At 36.8% G+C, this 21297-nt stretch overlaps 1 protein-coding gene across 1 annotated transcript in view; it reads left to right on the top strand.

Annotated features, from left to right (window-relative positions):
- The first annotated feature begins 4571 nt into the window (after window positions 1–4571).
- The window catches only part of LOC127801730 (callose synthase 2-like), a 77688-nt gene continuing 60962 nt past the window's right edge, over window positions 4572–21297 (top strand). The window contains exons 1-3 of the mRNA XM_052337097.1: window positions 4572–4898; window positions 5258–5494; window positions 18709–18809. Of these exons, the coding sequence (XP_052193057.1) occupies window positions 5308–5494; window positions 18709–18809 (288 nt within the window). The 5' untranslated portion in view covers window positions 4572–4898; window positions 5258–5307. The remainder of the gene's footprint in view (window positions 4899–5257; window positions 5495–18708; window positions 18810–21297) is intronic.

The following is a 21297-nucleotide window of genomic DNA, read 5'->3' as shown; positions in this document are numbered from 1 at the left end:
GAGAAGTAAATTTATTTTTGGCTTAAAGAGTCGGAAAGTCTCTTTTGACTACACCTCAACCTTACCTTCTGGCTTCTGTTGTGAATAAAGTATTCATTTGATAAGCTTTGCAGTGCTCTCTCTCTGTTGCCAAAGAAAGGAAAAGACAAAAGAAGACAAGACCAATATATATAATAAAATAGTGGGATGTGACGCATACGTAATTATCTTCTTTTTGTAGGGAGGAAAACTGAGGCGAGATCATCAAATTAAAATTGGCCATGCCATTAGTGGGCCCAGTGCAGCCTTCCCTTCACGCCAATCTTACTACCATTCAGTGCTTAATACAAATTCAATTATTGATGCCTCGTCTTTTCCATCTTTATTCTGTGATTTTGCACCATAGAGTCGTAACGTCCGCGGATACCTTATAAAATAAGGAATTTATTAGACTTTGTTATCTGTTATTTATGTAATAGTTTAGTTTAGCTTTGCTGATTAGTACACAAAAAAAAAAAAAACCATTTTATGCTCACTTGTTTTAAAAGAACAGGAAAATCTTCTTTTTTTGTTTTTTCTTTTAATCCAATTGTTTGCTTTTTTTCTTTTTCTAGAAAAACTAAACTACAAACCTACTAAGGGCAATATTAGCAAATAACTCTCTCTCTCTCTACCCTTTTTTCGTTTGCATTGGATAACTTGAAACTTGTACTTGACATTGGCATTTGAATGCTCTTACATTTGAACTTATATGATTTTTTTTATTATTCAATAATATAAAATTTGTTCGACGTGAATAAATTGAAAGAGGAGCGCGATCTCATAAGAAGAGTCCTACCCCTGCAAGTTCACGTCAAATAACATACTGTTGTTCTACCCGAACAATATAACAGGAATCATGACACAAAGCCACTCCAAACTGTATTCAAATAGCCTTATAAGTGAGTAGGATGAACATATGGGATTATCTCCCATGTAAGCATCACACCTTTACTCTTGTAGGTGGGGGTGGGTAGGTGATGAGCACATAACGGTGTCTTCCCTATGTTCCCTTGGCCCTTGCTGATGATGCCTACGGAAGGCGTGTGGCCTAGGGTCTGTGCGGTTTTGTCGCGCTTCTAAGTTGTTTTAGAATTTTAAAAGTTGGTTAGTTTTTTGGAGTAATATATTTGACTCTATATGTGAATTAGCTTAAAAATTATTTTATTAACGATTTTAAAAAGTTATCACTAATTAATTTTTTAAAAAAATATTGATGTTGATCAAATAAAAAATTGATTATGCTTGCAATAAATCTTGTATTTTCAACCAATGCCCCCCAATGCATTGAAGCCATCACGGCTAAAACTGGCCTTTGCCTTTGTCAGCATCACCATTGGTTATATAAATAAATAATAGGTCACATAAAATCAACCAAAGATATTGTATCTATAATTTTAACTAATCAAACACTCTTTTAGTCCACCACCCATTTGCTCTATATTAGGCCGTCATGTAAGAAATTATTTAAAAAGTATTATATCTAGTACAATATGCATGTCTAGACTCATCGTAATAGTTATTATTTTTTATTTAACAAATGGGAAAACTAATGACAACAAAAGCAACCACTCTAGGAAATTAGTTTTTTAGTGTGAGTTACATGTCCATATAAAAAATAAATTTATGTCAATTTATTATTCTAATGTCTACCTTTGGCCAAAGGTAGCCATAGTTAACAAGAGTTGATCATGGCAAGTAGTGGTTCGCTTGTGATTATTCTAGTAGTTACCTATCACCATCAAGATGAATATATTAATCTTTTGTTCGAAGTTTACATGTGATCAAGGGTGTAAAATTTTATATATATATATATATTTACCTATGTTTTTTATACTTATATTAATTGAAAATAAATTTAGTTGAACGTAAGAAATATATCTTATATCCATCTCATGAATTGGAAGACTAACACAAATTAGAACTCTTTCCAATGGTGAAATTTTGGTTACAAATGCAATTCAAGAATAGAATGATGTAATTACTTATCAATCTTTACCTAAAATTCTAGAGATTTCATGAAAACAAATTAATTTATGTGATGGACATTTTCTGAATCGTTTTGGGCTATTGACTGGACCGTTTTGGGCTGGAAATAGTCCAAGGAGTGGGCTCAACCTCTCGAAGTCCAATGAGCCCAAGACTGAAACTATCTCTGCGAGGTCGCATGATTGTTAAAGCGCGAGTTCTAATTACAATAGCAAGCGATCTTGGTGATGGCTCTAGCTCCCTGATCAACCCGATCAGCTCGTAAAGAAGATCACGGAGCAGAATAACTGAATCTAATATCTACCTGTCCTTATCCTTGGAAACCAATCCCCACATAATGTAGAACTTTTACTCCTTATTTTATGGAGATAATGACACATTTTCCCTCACGATGTGGCCCCACTACTTAGAACTTTGTGTAAATTATAAATACCCTGCACTATAAATAGAGGCTCAAAAAATTATTGTAGAGACGTGATAAAAAATATATACTGTTACTCTGCAAAAAGGGTTAGAGAGCAGTCGTAGACTAGGCTTCGTTACGATCGAACCACGTAAAAATTTCTGTGCATTATTTGATTGATTGTGCCATTACTTCCACCCCTCACACTCGAGACATTCTATTAGTATAGGCTGATGAATTACGATCGACCAAATTTAAACATCGACAATTTAAGGTTATACTTTTATAAAAATAGAGGGGTGGGTTGCGTTATTTATGTGTAAAAAAAATAAAAAAAATAAATGAAAGTTTTTTGAATGATATTTAATAGTTATAATTTACTTTTTAATTGTTTTAGACAAAATTTAAACAAAATAAATTGTATTGTACTGATAAAGTTGACCGCTCAAAACTTAACAAGTATATTAGTTCGTATCAAGTAATATAATAAATATGAGTTAAAGTATTAGGAATTAACGTATTTAAATTCTAGAATTATAGAATTATCTATATTAAGTTTAACTTATTAAATTTTTGAAATTTGACTAAACTAATTAATTAAAATAATATAATCAAATAAAAAATTAATAAATTTTAATAATTGAAATACATGTATAAATCTAACTATACAATGCAAATTATAGATTTTATGTGAATGTATCGACAAATTATGAATTTTATTCGTTAACCTTGCTCCTTGCTGCCGCGCACAGCCTTGTGCCGCAAGTCTCCTGCGCCTTGCGTGGGCCACGCCTGATGCTTGGCTGCCACAAGCTTGCCGCCTTGCGTGGGCCACGCCCGCCCTTGCGCCGCACGAGCCCCAGCCACAAACCGCCTTGCTGCCTTGCTTCATCACTACCCCACGTGGCCTCCACTACCAAATTGAAAAATCTCCTCTTGCCTCTCACTGTTCTTCTCTCTCCTCTTGCTTCTCGTTTGTCCGCCGCCTCAATCCCTCGTTCTCGTCCTCTGTTTTCCGTCGTCTTCCCCTTTATTCTCTGCCTCCTCCAATTTGAATTCTCCTAGTTATTATAGTACTTTATTAGCATGGTTTCATGATACCAAAACATTATATTTACTTATATAATACTATAAATTATTTGATAGTTTTACTCCTTCATATGAAAAAATAAGACTAAATTTGTTCAAACTAAATCTAAGAACATCAATTGATAAATTAAGAAAATACTACTGACAACAATATGACTCGTTTAATCTCTTTCGTAAATAGTAGGAGCAAGTAATTTTAGGGCTGAAATTCCATTAAATTAGTAGGAAAGAATTAATACAAATGATATGAGAGAGCAATAGCCTATACCTATATATATTAGCCAGAATTCAATGCCATCGTGGGTCCTCTCTCACAAGACAAGACCCTATCCAAATTACAATTTACAATCTACCCGACAAGCCAAGTCACCATCAACTCCAAGGTAGACCGACTTTAATTAATGAAAAAAAAAAAGAAAACACAGAAACATTTACAAAAGGCTTCGGCAGATCTTCATCGGGAATTTCATAGCATGAACAAAAGTCGGGCCAACTTCTGACAAATTATTAATTTTTTTTTAAATAAGGATGAAAGAAAAAAAATAAAAATATTATTTAAGAGATTAATTTTGTTACTTGTGTGTGGAGCATGCATATAAGGGGAGAGGTCAGACAAATATTATATTTTTTTAATGTGAATGATATAATAATTTTATATTATTTGAATAATTCACACAAAATAATATACTGTTGATATTTCTATAATTTCTGGTCAATTTTATTTTTTCTTTCCAAAGTTTAAAAAAATATTTAATTTTAGTACTGGGATTTAAAACAGAGAGGGGCGAATATAGAATGCAGATAGAAAAATAAATTATCAATACGAAGCATTATTAATACCACCTTAATACGTATATTAGTTGGCGTGAGACTGACTGACTGACTGACTGACTGAGCTTCCTTATCTCACAATTCTCGGGTCTTTTTCAATTTGTTTCTCTCTCCTCTTTCCGATGGGGAGTCTCTTTCTGATATTTCTCAGAAGCTAATCCCCTTCTACAAGGACCAAAATACCCTTCTGCCATTCTATATTTAACAGATAGATTTAGAAATGAATGCGTAACCTTCTTGTCTCATCTAACTTGCTCAATATCTGCTGTTTACGCGCGTTGCTTTCTTCATTCATGTCAGTTAGGTCTCTGTCTCTCTCTCCCTCTTCCTCTCCAGAGTGTTCTCACTGTTTATATCTCTCGCTGAAACGCTGAGATTTTTCGCTTTATTTCTGAAGTGATGCGTAGGCTATTGTAGTTTAGTGCCGACTGGTTGTTGACTCTGTTTACTTGCCTCGCTTGCTGCGTCTCTTCTCCTGAACACTACAACTGGGATCCATTTATTTTCCGATGTGAAAAATCATTTTGATATTCATCTTAGGAATCCAGGTGTGCAGCTCTCTTTACTGGTAATTCGTTTCTCCCTTTTTCCTTCACTGTATCGGGTTCGTGTGAATTTTCCGGCTTTCTTTCTGTTTGATTGGTGAGAAAAGATAAGAGAAAACAAAGGAAAACTTGTCTTCTATTCGGAAATTATCTTTTTCTACTCAAAACTTCTCAATTTCTGATGAACCAAACTGCGGGTTTTTGGTTGGATTTTGGTGATATCGGTATCTGGGAATACTGTCTTGTTCAATCTGTTGGAAAATTACGTATATCTACTTGAACTTCTCAATTTTCTCAGTAACCAAACAGGGGCTTGTTTGGATTTCAGTGGGATCGAGGTGTTTCTGATAACGCTATCTTGGAATATTGATTGGCTGGACAGGTTGATCAGAGGGAAGTTTTAGGAAATTGTCCGAGGGTTTTGAAGAAGAAATGGCTTACAATAGAAGAGGGTCTGATCAGCCACCGCAGAGGCGGATTCTGCGGACTCAGACCGCTGGTAACTTGGGAGAGACCATGATGGATAGTGAGGTGGTGCCGTCATCACTGGTTGAGATTGCTCCAATTCTCCGGGTCGCCAATGAAGTCGAGCCCCACAATCCTCGCGTGGCTTATCTCTGTAAGCTGAATAGCGTTCCCATGCCTGTTTTTATTTTCAATCCTACTTAATTACAAATTGCGTACATACAAGAACCCCAAGGTTGTTCTAGTATCTTTTACGCGCTCTATATACACAAAACACATGCGCATCTGCGTTCACAAACATGCATCCGCTAGATTCTGAATGCATCTATTACTGGCTGTCCTAAGAGATGGCGACACTCAATTGCTGTCGTTACTTTTACATTGGGGGGTGTCTAACTTCCATGTTAATTTATTTCTTTCGTCATTCTCCTTCCCTTGTATAATAAATCGGCAGATAATTATGTTGCTATTCATGGGGAAGAAGGATGATAATACTAAATGTAGATTTTTGCTGTTTGTGTTACCACTAACTGTTAGTTTCATGATTAGCAATCCCCTGAAGGCTGAAGCCGCAATTAAGTGTAAATATAATATTTGTATGCTCAGGTTAGAATTTCTATAAGAACATATTTTAGATGCAATCTTATTTCTTTAGTTTTGAATGTTTTCCATGTCAAAAGACACATTGGCAGCCGTTTCAAAACTTGTGATAAAGATGGAGCTTAGTTTGTTGTTTGTGTGTTTTCACTAGTTAAAAAATAGTGCTATTCTACCTTTCAAAAAGACACATGATGAATAAAACACAATATTTATGTTGAAATTTGAGTTGAAACAGGATTATTTGGCCGCTGAAGTGCAAGACCTATATATCTTTTTCATAACAACATTACTGAGAATGTTCCCATGGATAGAGTTATCAAGGTCTAGAATTTATGCAGCCAAATCCATCTAGTTGGAGTGAGGCTCATGATCGTTGTTGTATTATTGGCTAAATTATTTTTCCATACGTGTTATTCACATGAATCTTTCTGGTTATGTGACTATTTATATCTCTACGTGTGCTTGCATCAATATGTTTTTTTATCATAAAAATGCTGCATGCGCATAAGCCCACAACCATCTGGTGTAAATGCGGGCTAGCAAAGAAGCTCTTGAAACTGATGTCCCTGTTTACCTGTTAATTTTGTGTATTAGTTATTGATAAATGAGGCCTCTTCTTTATGTGACAATGTTGGATATGAATAGCTTGTTGAGCTTAACGATGGTATTTCTAGAATAATGTTGGGGTCTCTTTTGAGGAAGAGATGTGTTTCTTAACTTGAGAACTTCCCTGAATTTTTGTCAACCCAATTTGATGCTTCAATAAAATTTACTTCACTCCGTAGCTTTTTTGTTTTTTGCCTTTTCCAGTTTGGGGGTTGGGCTTATTGTGCGAGTGGGATAACTAGTGCCATAAAAATAAAAGTCACTCAAGTTCAATAGTTAATAATGTAACATCCTACCTTTTTTTATCCCCAATTTAAAAATTATATGGAAAATTTCTTATTTCAAATTAATACCAATTTGAATATTCGAATGTGAGACCAGATTACACAACGGAGCCATTAATGGGAAATCCTGTGGTTTCCCTAGTTAGCTGCCTGATTTTTCATCTCATGTGAGACAAGTGCTACCCGTCACCCTGACGGGTTTTAATTATTAAATTATTTCAGCCTTTGTGTAAAAATTTGAAAATTTATCTTGGACTAGAAGATCCATAAATCAACCTTTTGTTAAAAGTATAAACCCCAAAGGGCATCATTTAACCCCTTGAAAAATTTCATGAAGTCGACTATTCACTCCTACGTTGTTGCTGTGACACATTTCCGTATTTTTAATATTTAGTGACAAACCTGTCTTTGGGGACTATCCATACACCATTGGAGGGCTTATTCAGCAAGCTATGACATATCCAAATTTCATTTTATTCCAAGAAGGTTTGACCCTTGGGAATTGGACTCAAAGTCAGCTAGTCTGACTAAGTGACTGCACTGTGCAGTCATTACCCAAACAGGCATATCTCTTCCTACAAAATTCGAGAAAGTGAGGCTGGATTTGTTAGAAACTAGTTTTCTTTTTAATTCATGTGAAATGTTCTCAGAATTTTTCATGCCACCTACAATTTTCAGAAACTCTCCAAAACACACTGATGTACTGCTGCGTTTCATCTCAGATTATTTAGACAGGGTTTACAAGAAAATTCATGACTAATTGTAGAAAAATCATTTCCCCATGATTCTTGTGCTGAAAGTCCCACGAGACATTCTACTTTCTAATAAAAATATAATACAATGCACGACCCACTTTTAATCGCTTGGTTTAAGTCCCAAATAGTAGCATCACATCACAGTTCAATACCAAATACCTTAAATTACAAATGATAGTCTTCTAATGAGCTCCGGTACTCGAAATACCCACACAAGCATCTGAAATGATGGAGATGCAACCATGGATGTCGCAAACTTAGTAAATTCAACCATAGAAACCTTGGAATGCAACCCCTAACCACATTCTCCACATTTTTAGGGTCTCTATGACTAAGGACGTTCAGACTTCCAAAGATGGTAGCCCCTAACCTCGAGTATTCTCATTTTGAAGTCTTACACATCGATCGCTTATTGACAATGACCCCCAACCTCGGGCATTCTTGTCTTGAGAGTCCACATCGATTTTTTGTTGACGGCAACCCCTAACCTTGGGCATTCTCGTCTCAAGATCTCATGCACATAGCCCCAACATGTTCCCATGACATTTATACAAAATAAAGAAGCGATAATACACCCAACAGCAAACCAACAACATGTCACGCCAATGGATGCTCCAACATTATGAAAACAGGGATAGAGGACTTACCAGGGTGAGCTTAGGAGCTAGTTGACCTCAAATCAATGAGCTACCCACCTTTAAAACAACATTAGGAACCCAATAGAAGACTTACTTTATCCGCTTAGCTAATCATGATAGTAAACATATCATAATGGAGTTAGTCTCATTATCTTGGTGAGGGACGATCCTACTCCAAAGAACTCACAAGAATATACCCTCAAGCTTATCCTCTCCAAATTCACTCTCCCTTGCACTTGCACTTACACTCAAGGAAAAAATGAAAGTGAATACACTTGGTCCCTAAGCAGGGAACCTGGAAATTGGGTCGAGTATTGAGATGAATAAACTTGATACTTTGATTCAAAGATAGAAACTCTACTTATACAGGTTTCTATACTATTTAGTCCTACTATTTAAGAGATAATATACAACAGATTTTAGGATACAAATGAGTCAAGATAACAACTATCTCTACTCCTATCTAGTCCTTATTTATCCTGATTTTTAGGAACTTATCTTCACTGTATTTGATCTCTTATCATCATCTGATCAGGCTCCAATCGCTGCATGTCTTCTTATCAGCTACGCTACAACTTCTTCTTTCTAATGAACTCCTTAGTAGCTAGGACTCTCCAACAGGAAGGATGGGAGGGGTCATCTCCGTTTTGACATTGCACCCTTAATTTTGTTTTTTTTTTTTTTTTTTGCATTTTTTCCCTTAAATTTCAAAAATAGGAGAAAATGGTACACTTGGGTGGGAGGGGACCTAAGTGGTCCCTTGAACATTTGGCTAGCAGTGGCTGGCCTTGCCAGCCGCATGCTTGGCCCACGTGCCTAGGCATGCTGGCCACCGGTTGCTAGTTGAAGCTAGTATGCCTGGCCTGGCGCCAGGCCACTTTTTTCATATTCTTCCTTTTTTTTTTTCACTTTTTTTCTTCTTTCTTTTATATATATATATATATGTAGATTTCCACATATCTATATATATATACATATCCATTTTATTCCTTTTTTTTCCGCTTATTATATATATACCAACATATATTGACATCATTGACCATCACTTTGGTCCACTACACCATTGTCCAATTCTTAATTTAATTCCTGTTAGGTCCTCAAATCTGACAAGGTCAATTATGTGCTAATTGAAAGAATTAGGGCAGAATTTATGGAGAAATGAGAGGAAGATTCGGAGAAAGAAAGGGAATCAGAAATAGCCGAGAGAGAAAGCAAAGTGGAGAGAGAGAAATTGAGAGAGAGACAGAGAATTTCTGGAAATATGCTTTTTGATGCCTTTGCATTCAGCTGGATTAGGTTTTTTTTGGAAAATCATGAATGATACGACTGTCCAAATCACTAGCTGTCCAAGTCACTAGCTGTACAAATCTCTAGCTGTCTCCTTTATTCTGTGTTTCTAAATATAGCTTTAGTCTAATAGGAAGTAGAATATGTATAATTGCAAATTAGCAGTTTCCTATTCCTGTTATTTCCTATTATTGTATAGATTAGTCATTAATGTAGATTCCTAATCTAGGGTTTGAATATATGTATATAAACTGATGTACACACTAGTGATGTATTGTAGAAGACTCAATTCTCTTTCAGTTATCTTTCTACCCAACCTACTCGAGTAAACCTATTGTTTAGTTCCTTTTTTCTTACATGGTATTAGAGCCATAACTGTTCAATCGCAGCCCTGTTTTCACCATGTCTGAAATTTCATCTGAATCTTGTACCTCTATTCTAGCCCTGAACCCGCATAAAAATTTCGAGACTCAACCCAACCCTGTCCAAATCACCACCATTAGGTTGAATGGTGATAATTTTCTATGCTGGTCTCAATTAGTTCGGATATAAGTACATGGGTGCGGCAATATTGGGTATTTAACTGGTGATATGAAGCAGCCTAATGAGAAGGATCCAGCCTACTCCATATGGGACACAGAAAATTCCATGGTCATGACAGGGTTGGCGAATTCACTGGAAGAAGAAATCAGTGCAAATTACATGTGCTATGCAACGACGAGGAAACTTTGGGACAAGGTCACCCAAATGTACTCGGATTTGGGAAATTAGTCTCAGCTATACGAGTTGACCCTCAAACTAGGTGAGATCTGAGGAGGAGGAGACAATGTTACAAAATATTTCAATTCACCGAAAAGGTTGTGGCAAGATCTAGACATATTCAATGACTATGAATGGAAATCTCTTGAAGACAGCAACTACTACAAGAAGATGGTAGAAAACCACCAGATTTTCAAGTTCTCGGCTGGACTCAACATTGAGTTTGATGAAGTCAGAGGTAGAATACGCAGTAGGCAATCCCTTCCCCTTCCATCCCTTAGTGAAGTGTTATCTAAAGTTAGAAGGGAGGAAAGTTGGAGGCAGGTCATGATTAGGGATGGCAATTGCAACCGAAACCGTGGGGAACCGAACCGGTCAACGTGGTTAAAAACCGTTTGACTGGGTAATGGTTTGGTTCGGGGAAAAACCGAACACTGTTTCAATGGGTATGGTTTGGTTATGGTTTTCACTAAAACCAAACCAAAACCCGAACCGAAACCGAACCGAATGGTGGGTAACCGAACCGAACCGAACCGAACCGAACCGAATATATATATAATATATTATATATAATATAATATGTATATATAATATATATTATATACAACCCCGCCCACCTGAGGCTAGCCCATCCCAGCCCAATTGCCTTGCTTGCAAACCCTTCTCCCCTTCTTTTCTCCTTCCTCTCTCAACCTCACTCTCACTCTCTCTCACCCTCGCTGCCTCTCGCTCGTTCGCCCGCCCTCGCCCTTGCTCTCTGCATGTCTCTTGCTCTCGCTCGCCCTCGCTGGATCTCTCTTGCTCTTGGTAGGGCTTGGCCCCTGCTCTCGCTTGCCCTCAATCTCTCTAACCTTTTCTACCTTATTTCTCTTGCTCCTCCGCGCGAGCTCGCCAATCGCCCTCGCTCTCTGTATCTCTCTTGCTCTCACTCGCCCTCGCTAGATCTCTCTTGCTCTCGCTAGGGCTCGGCCCCTCTTGCTCTCGCTCGCCCTCGATCTCTCTCACCCTCGCTGCCTCTCGCTCTCTGCCTCATCTCTCTTCATATTAATTTATTTTTTATATTTATAATTTTGTTAGATGGAGTTGGCTCATTCATTTCAGATGGATATGCATCAATTTACGAAAAATATATTAATGTTGTTGATGAAGGTATTAACTTTCGTAACTAATTTTTTTTAGCTTAAATTACAATTTAATTATGCACATATTAATTTATTGATCTTAACAATTGTAGGTTTGGAAATGTGATTTTATATCTAATAAGTTTTGTAACTTTATGCAAAAATAAGGTAACTTTATTAGAATTTATCTTTGTTTGTTGTGAAATTATCAAAAAAATTTATGAATACTATTTGTCTTTGTTTGTTGATATGGATTAAACTAAAAAAACTATGATTAAACCGAAACTGAACCGAAACCAAATGGTTTGGTTATGGTTTTAAATTTTTAAACCAAATGGGTAATGGTTTGGTTTTGGTTTTAGTAATTTAAGTTTGGTTTGGTTATGGTTTTGGCAAAAACCGAAACCAAACCGAACCATTGCCAACCCTAGTCATGATCGGGGAAAAAGCTGAAAATATTCACACTGAAACTTTGGCTATGGTTGCTGATGCTAAGGTGTATAAAGTGAGCCACTAGGAGAAACCTAAAGTTTGGTGTGATCATTGTAATAAACCTCGTCATACATGGGAGATTTGCTGGTTTATCCATGGGAAACCAGAAAACTGGAAACCCAAAAATAGGAAGAAACCCGGCCGTACTTACCCTACTGTGCATGAAGCTGAAACCAGTCCCAGTCCATTCACCAAGGAGTAGATGGATCATCTTCTAAGGTTGCTGAAATCCAATTCCTCATCTAGTATTCTGAGTGTGTCAATTGCTCAAACAGGTGATGATATATATATATATATATTTTCAAATTTTTCACCTTGGATTATAGGTGCATCTGATCATATGAGTAGTTCACCCCACTTATCTAGTACTCATTCTCCTTGTCTTGGGAACGAAAAAGTTAGAATGGTTGACAGTAGTTTCTCATCTATTGCTAGAAAAGGTTCAATAAAAATTTCAGAAAATATTTATCTGAAATCTGTTCTTCATGTACCTAACCTTGCCAGTAACTTGCTATCCGTGAGTAAACTATCCGAAAATTCTAACTGCTATGTTACTTTTTACAAATCTCATTGTAAATTCCAAGACTAGAACTCGAAGAGGACGATTGGCAGTGCTAGAATGATGCATGGCCTCTACTATTTTGATGACAACCCCTTCAGTAAAAAACCTATTGCTCAAGGTTTGAGTTTGAGTAGTGTTTGCTCCATCCTTGCTTACAATCAAATAGTACTTTGGCATCGTAGACTAGAATGATGCATGGCCTCTACTATTTTGATGACAACTCCTCCAGTAAAAAACCTATTGCTCAAGGTTTGAGTTTGAGTAGTGTTTGCTCCATCCCTACTTACGATCAAATAGTACTTTGGCATCGTAAACTAGGACACCCCAGTTTTCAATATCTTAAACATTTATTTCCTAGGTGGTTTAAAAATATGGATGTCTCCCTATGTCAATGTGAAAGTTGCTACTTGTCTAAAAGTCATCGCACAACATATGTTATAAAACCATATTATGCCTCAAAACCTTTTTACTTGGTTCATAGTGATGTTTGGGGGCCCTCTAAAGTCACAACTTTAACCGGCAAAAAATGGTTTGTAACTTTCATTGATGATCATACTTGGTTGAGTTTTTTTAACATGACTGAAAATCAATTCCAAACTAAAATTGGAATACTTCATTTTGATAATGGAATGGAGTATTTCAATGAAGAATTGACAAATTTTTAAAGGAAAAAGGAATTCAACACCAATCTGCTTGCTGAGATACCCCAGAACAAAGTGGAATTGCTGAATGAAAAAACAGACATTTACTTGAAGTTGCTTGTGCTATTATGTTTTCAGCAAACGTACCAAAATATTTATTGGGTGAGGCTGTGTTGACAGCAGCTTACTTGATTAATAGGATGCCTACTAGGATCTTAAAATATACAACTCCATTGGATTGTTTGAAACTTGTTTTTCCAAACTTTAAATTGCAAGAAGGTCTTACTCTTAAGGTGTTTGGCTGCACAGTTTATGTTCACATACCTGCTAAATTCAGGTCCAAACTAGAGCCTAGAGCAGAAAAATGTGTTTTTACAGGGTATTCTCCTAACAAAAAGGGGTACAAATGTTGCAATCCAAAAACAAAAAAAATGCATGTCAGTATGGATGAGACCTTCGTTGAAAATGAACCCTTTCTTAAACATTCTCTTCAAGGGGAGAATGAGAGAGAGGAAGATAATTTTTGGAGTGTTGTATCTCTTCCCAATACAATTCTGGAACAGTCTGCAGCAAATCCAGTTTTAGAAAAACAAAATAATCTCAATCCCAGTCTGTTTCTGCCATGTACCAATGATTCAAATTCAGGGGGAGGAATGCTACAACAAGAACTGGACTTTGAACTTAAATCATACAAAAGAAAGGGACCTACCTATTACTCTAGCACAAGGCCTATCTGAATCTCAAAGTGATGGGCTTGGGAATCTTCCAGGTAACTCCTTGACCCCAATTCCTACTTCTTCAAATTCTAATCCCATTCTTAATGAGTCTTCAGATCTTGATATCCCGATTGCTCTTAGGAAAGGTACTCGTTCTTGTTCTAATAATCCCATTTCAAAATACTTGTTATACGAAATCCTCTCCAACAACCATAGAGCTTCTTACTGCTAAGATCTCTCTCCTATTTGTTCCAAGAAACATATAAGAAGCTTCAGATGATCAGCATTGGAAATCTGCAGTTTAGGAGAGATGAATGCTCTAAGGAAAAATGGTACATGGGAGATAGTTGACCTACCAAGGGGTAAGAAAATAGAGGGATGCAAATGGGTGTTTAATATAAAATGCAATGTAGATGAAAGTATACAAAAGATACAAGGCGAGCCTAGTGGCCAAAGGATTTACACAAACTTGTGGAATTGATTACCAGGAGACTTTCGCCCCTGTCGTAAAGTTAGATTCTATCATAGTTTGCTTTCATTGGTTGTAAATTTCAACTAGTCCCTACACCAATTAGATGTGAAAAATGCCTTCTTGAATGGAGATTTAGAGGAGGAAGTATTTATGGGTTTGCCTCCTGGCTTTGAAGAAAAATTTGGCAGCTGGAAAGTATGCAGGTTAAGGAAATTCTTATATGGCCTTAAACAATCACCTAGAGGATGGTTTGAACACTTTGGAAAGGCTGTAAAAGGTTAGGGTTATAAACATTCAAGGGAAGATAAAATTTCTATCTTGCTTGTTTATGTGGACGACATAATCCTGACAGGTAACGATGTGGCTGAACTGGAAAAGTTAAAAAAAACTTTGCTAGTGACTTTGAAATCAAAGACTTAGGCAAGTTAAAGTACTTTTGCAGTGTTTGCCAATGCATATATATTATTGATTTACTTGGTGAGATAGGTTTACTAGGTTGCAAAGCAGTGGGAACTCCCATTGAAGCCAACCTTAAGTTATAACCAGCACAAGCTGAAAAGGTGGTCAACTGGGAACAATGTCAACGTTTTGTTGGAAAATTAATATATTTATCTCATACTCGACCCGATATTGCCTTTATTGTTAGCAAGGTGAGTTAATTTATGCATTCACCAGGTCTCAAACACTTTGAAGCTGTGTACAAGATCTTGAGGTACCTAAAAGGGACCCCTGGAAGAGGGTTATTGTTTAAAAAACATGGTCATCTACAGATTAAGGTTTATACAGATGTTGATTGGGCTGGTAGTATTATTGATAGAAGATTTACCTCAGGTTATTGTGCTTTTGTAGGAGGAAATCTTATTACATGGTGAAGTAAAAAACAGAATGTGGTGTCATGAAGTAGTGCAGAAGTTGAGTTTAGGGCCGTTGCTCACGAGATTTGTGAGAGGATGTGAATCAAAAGACTGCTGAAAGAATTAAAAACATTTGAATCCACTCCTATGAAAATATATTGTGACAACAAAGCTAGAATCGCTATTGCCCACAACTCAGTTCTTCATGATGGAACCAAACATGTAGAAGTAGACAAACATTTTATCAAAGAAAAGCTTGAGAACAAGTTGATTTGTGTGCCTTACATTCCAACTAGTGATCAAATAGCAGATATTCTTACAGAGGGACTACAGAGAAGACAATTCGACAAGCTGATAAGCAAGCTGGCCATGTAAGATATCTTTAGACCAGCTTGAGGGGGAGCATGGAAAATTATGAATGATATGGCTGTCCAAATCACTAGCTGTACAAATCTCTAGCTCTCTCTTTTATTTTGTGTTTCTAAATATAGCTTAGCCTAATAGGAAGTAGAATATGTAAATTAGTAGTTTCCTATTTTTGCTATTTCCTATTATTGTATAGATTAGGCATTGATGTAGATTCCTAATCTAGGATTAGAATATATGTATACAAACTGATGTACACACCATTGATGTATTGTAGAAGACTCATTCTCTTTCAGTTGCCTTTCTACCCGAGTTCTGTCATTCAATTATTCAGTTGCCTACTCGAGTAAACCTATTATTCAGTTCATTTTTTCTTACAGTTTTCATACAAATCCAGGCAGTTTTAGTTTGGCGCCAACAAGGCTGCCAATACAAGGTACAAACTACAACTTTGAGCAGCTAGTTACAGTTCAACTGCTGTAAAAATACCAATAAACCCTTACAAACATTAGGTGCATGACAATTCCATAATTAAATTTATTATCTTGTCGAGGTCCACCAAGTCACCACTCGACCTGTAAAAAAAATCTAGCAGGTCATTTTAACCCGTTATCAGCCCGATTTCAAGAATTTACTAGCCTCAAGCTATTTTCTTTGCTTTTCCCACAAAATAATTTTTTTTTCTAATTTACTCCATTATTTAAAAAATAAGTGGGAAAATTACACGGGTTGTTACAAATAAGGTATCCACTGAAAAAGATGAGTAAAGATCAACATAGAAGTTGAAAAATATCATCACCCAATATGTCATTGGTGCAATCTTAAATAAATTTATTATCTATTAAATAAAATGAGTGCATTCCGAACTTTTAACTATCAAGTAGATAAAATTTTGACCAACTTATAATCAATGGACTTGGCACATGATGTATGAAGTACTTGACACCTAGTTTGACATGTCCGATGGGCGTTCACATTCAGTACTTAAGACACATGTTAAAGCATTTGTGCTATAATAGCTCTTCGTCTTTCTATAATTTGTTCTTATTCCTCTAAATTTTAATCAACAATGGAGACATTGTGCCATAATACAACTCTTTTCAGTGATGTTAGCAGATAGGATGATTACGGGCTACTTGCTCCCTGTTATACCTATATGAATCTCAAATTTAGCGATAAGTTACTGTACTTGCTCCATGTTATACATTTCAAATTTATAGCTGTGCTATAATCAATTATTACATGGTGTTTCCATTTATGAAAATGCAGATCTTTGGATCTCTTGAGGCTTTTGTTGATTTAATTGGTATGGGATGGCAACTGAACTGTCAAGGACATGATTCAAACACTATTACCATTTACTTGTGTGTAATCATATTATGTATCCTGGGGTGGCACGCATACCAGGTCACCCACCATGTCAGCAGCCTATCTTTCTCTGGATTGAGCCTCCTTGATTTGATTCTCCAAACGCCAGCATTGTCAAGGTGGCATGTGAATCTCTATAATCTCTCCCTTTGGGGACTGCCATGATATCTCTCCAAGTGTCAGAGATGTGAATCTCTGTGCTCTCTCCCATTAGGGATTGAGCTTTTTGTGATATCTTTCCTGAGTGTTAGATAGACTCAATTGAGTAAGTTAGGGTGTGCTGAAGAATTTGGAGAATAATGAATTTCTCTGCATTCCTTTGATTGAGATGTACAATTATATAGAAGTAGGAACTTCCAAAAACAGCTTAGGAAACTACACAACTTAGGAAACTACTGAATACAACTTAGGAAACTATTAAATACAGATTAGGAAATTACTAAATACAGATTAGGAAACTATACATCTTAGGAGACTGCAAAAAAAAATCATTAATTCCATAGGATTAGAAAATCAGGGTTCCTGAATTAGGAAACAGATCAGAAAGCTTGGATTCTACACAGTGTTCTATCCACAACCAATTGTCATAAACCATATGGAGCTTCATTCTTGGCTTAGTTGATGGAACTCTCCACTGTGTATCTTGGCTGGTGGAACACTTTGCCCAAGCTTCCATCACAATTGCAGACCTTCTCAAGGGTGGTATAATTTGATGATGCTAACTTCATCTCCATGACTTGGCCGATGGAACTTTTCCTAAGTGCTTTGGTCACCATGGACCTCCCTCTACTCAATAGAGTTGAGATCCTCCAATTATGTTGCCACTACTATGCTATGTTGAGGCTATCATTGATCCCTACATCAATCTAGGCTGATGTAGGATCTATGTTGCACTACACTTGGGACCTTTTAGGGACTTGTGGATTGGTGGCTAAAGTTACACGTTTGATCTGGGCCTTACTCAAGCCTCTAGCGAGTTTGGTCTTGACTAATCTCAAGAGAGTGCATCCTTCCAGAACATGGGTTGCTTTCCACCAAGCACACTTTCACCTTCCTGAAAATATGGTTTCACTACCACGGCTATCATCCATGATGATCACTTAAAACAGTTGGAATCTCAGGCCATGATCTAGTCCTTCTATCGCTTGGACATTAGTGTTCTAGCTTGAGCTCTCCACCATGATAGGGGTCTGTCCTTGGTTGTTGTAAGAGCAGGAACAATAACAGAAAAACAACCTTAACAAATTTAGTTCGTACCGTGTCATTCAGTAGATTTTGAAGCTCTTTCTCCACTGTTACTGTCTTTCTCTAGTGACTTCCTAACTCTCTTCCTTTCCAACTCTGAAAATCTCTGTGTTATTGATGGCTACATAAGGACTAGCATGATTTCCCCTACTAGCTCACTGCTGATGGATGCCCTTTGCATTGTAGTCTATTAAGGAAGACTGGTGCACATTCTCCCAAGACTTTTGTTGGTCTCCTCATTATTTAGCTTCCCCTGGGAATGCTCATGTTATGAACAAACAGACAACATATTGTCTCACTGGTTTGTGTTTGGCTCAAGATTCTAGTCAATTTCCATTTTGTTCAGATGAGGGCAGTTAAGACCATCTCTTCTTTCTTTCTATGCATTCCTTTTTAGTCTTTGATCCTTTTTCTTGATTTCCCTGTTCCATTATAGATATATTACTTATGTTTTTGCTCATACCTAGATTGACTACATTGCTTACTCCCCTGAATACCAAATACAGCAGTATGTTATGTTAGAGTGATCTCATTTTGCTAAATAGATGTTCTACAAAGATGCAATTGTCTTTGATACATTTTGGTGCCTTTTCTGGGATCAGGTCGGTTCTATGCTTTTGAAAAAGCTCACAGACTAGATCAAACATCAAGCGGACGTGGAGTTCGTCAATTCAAAACTGCTCTCCTTCAACGCCTAGAAAGGGTATGTGATGCTTTAACTTAATATTACTCATGTCCTTACTACATATTTTATGTGTTATTTTTTCTCCTTAACAATATAACTTGAAGGATGGTAACAGCTGAAATAACTTATTATATACTTGAGAGTTAAGCTGTACCTTCACTTTCATATTTGTTCGACTAACAATTTTCAACCCAGAGCCTTTGGTTCTGGGTTGGTCTTATTTTTTTTTTTTGTCCTGGCACATAATGTAAGATTATTGGGGAAATGAAATATTTGTTTTGAGGGTTAATGAGCACGTTATTGTTGTATCTGCTTTTTTTGGGATGAATTTTATTTTCTTTGTATTCATCTATACTAGTGGGATTAAGGCTTGAGATTATTGTTGTATTCATCTATACCTTTTGGGAATAACATTTCTGTGTGATTATGCGAGTCTTCTTGTGATATAATAATTCAGTGTCCATTTTTTTTCCCCTCAACTTTGTCTACAGAGCTGCCAAAGAAACTGAGGTTCTTTAGAGTAGCATGGTTTTGGCTTGTTAATTGACTAAGTGAGTTTGTATTCTGAGAAATAAAGTTTACTTGGAGCATAGATTTGTCACAACCTGAAAAATGAGGGTCCATTATTGGCATTTATCCTGATGTGTGTGGGACCTGCTACTGATAGATAAGGAAGACATATAATTAAAATGAAATCTTCTATACTGTGACTCAACTCTTGAGCCTGGTTATACACTCTTACTGAATAACCCATAACATTTAACATGCTACATAATCATGCATAAGAGGGAAACTATGTAAACATGGAATTGGGGGAGCCAACTCCCCAAATATCAATACAGCAGAATGTGTCTGCGGGTAGAAGACAAAATAAATACATTTAACAAAATGAACTATGTGCTATAAAACATATATGTGAATATCTCTGTCTGTGTAAATTTTAGGAGCATGCCTAAACAGAGCATATTGTATGGGTAGGAGTAATTGTACACCCTACCAGAAAGTTACTGCTACAGGATAACTGGTCAAAACCTGAAAAATAACAGTGAATACTTGGTATGAGCCACAAGGACCTAGCAAATAAATAAGTATACCATGCCACTAGGGAGTGAGAATGCAGTGAAAACCATGTCAAATGAGCTCATGATATGATGTGAAGTTTACATAACATAATTGTTTAACATAACAATCAATGCATATCATATAGATGCATATCATATAAATCCGTGAGGAGAGCAAGTAACACCATTAAACCATACCTACATTCTGTAACCTGACAGTGCCTTTAAATTGTCTATATTCTGTGCCCGATACTATCTTTTAATTGTTCTTCAGCATAATACAAGCCATGTGTACCAATAGGTAAAGGGTAAAATGTGTACCAATAGGTAAAGGGTAAAGACATGAATACCATATCTACATAGTCTAGAATGACCCACAGTCCTGTTATAAGCAACTGAGTTCTACCTGTTACTCCCAAGTATAAAACATGTACTGATATGCATGATATTTGCAATGTATAAAACATGTAACAAACATGTACAATATACTTCCAACATGATAGATAGACTGGATACTGGGTAAACATGGCAGGATATCATGACATGCAATTGGCTATCTCTGTAGTCCTAATAGAACATTTTTTTGCAAGATGAAGAAGTATGTCATGTACCTACTTAATTAGCTGTACCTACTTAATTAGCTGTATACGGGAATAAGGGGGTAGGCTGAGATGCCTTGTTCCTTAACACATGCTTTGTGTGAGTGTGCCTTGGAGGTTATTGTTTTTTGGCAGGAAGAGCTCCCATGTGACTTGGGGGGAAATCAGTATATAGACTGATCCCACACCATGGGAAGCACGAGAAGATTTAATTCAGTTTTGGAATTCTCTCTCAATTCCCTTGTTCTCTCTTCCATTCTCTCTCTCTCTCTCTCTATATATATATATATATATATATATATCAATTCTTTCCCTTGTTCTGAATTCTCTACAAAATTCTTGAGAATTTTCATCAGATCTCTTAAGATCTGACAATTTGGTATCAAAGCACATCTTAGGTCGGGTTAGTTCGTTGTGAATTCAGAGTGATGGCGGAGGGAACGCGGATGAAGAATATGGAGTTGCAGTTGCAACAATTCGGCTCGACGGTGGCCAACTTACAAGCTCGGGTGGGTCAGTTGGATATCGGATCCAATCGAAACCGTGAAGTGATCATCTCAATTAACCTGAAGTTGGAAGGGGCGGTTACTCAGACTTGGGAGGAGGTGGGAGGAGGTTGGAACTCAGATTAGGGAATAGGTTGCAGGGGTTCATGATGATGTTTGCCAAACAAAACTTGGTAAGGCTTTCTCCTGATTTTCCTCCTAGGGAGAGGTCTTATTTGATTTTGCCCGGACACGGGATGAATCAGATGGTACCTGGAACCTCTGAAATTGGAGATGATCCAGTAGAAGTAGGAGAAAATGTAATAGGGCAAAGGCGGGAGGGATCGGTGGGGCATAACCA

The sequence above is a fragment of the Diospyros lotus genome, chromosome 5 (genome assembly GCF_014633365.1).
Source record: "Diospyros lotus cultivar Yz01 chromosome 5, ASM1463336v1, whole genome shotgun sequence".
NCBI lineage: Eukaryota > Viridiplantae > Streptophyta > Magnoliopsida > Ericales > Ebenaceae > Diospyros > Diospyros lotus.
Note: the sequence above shows the minus strand (reverse complement) of the source record. Positions and strands in the feature narration are given on the sequence as shown.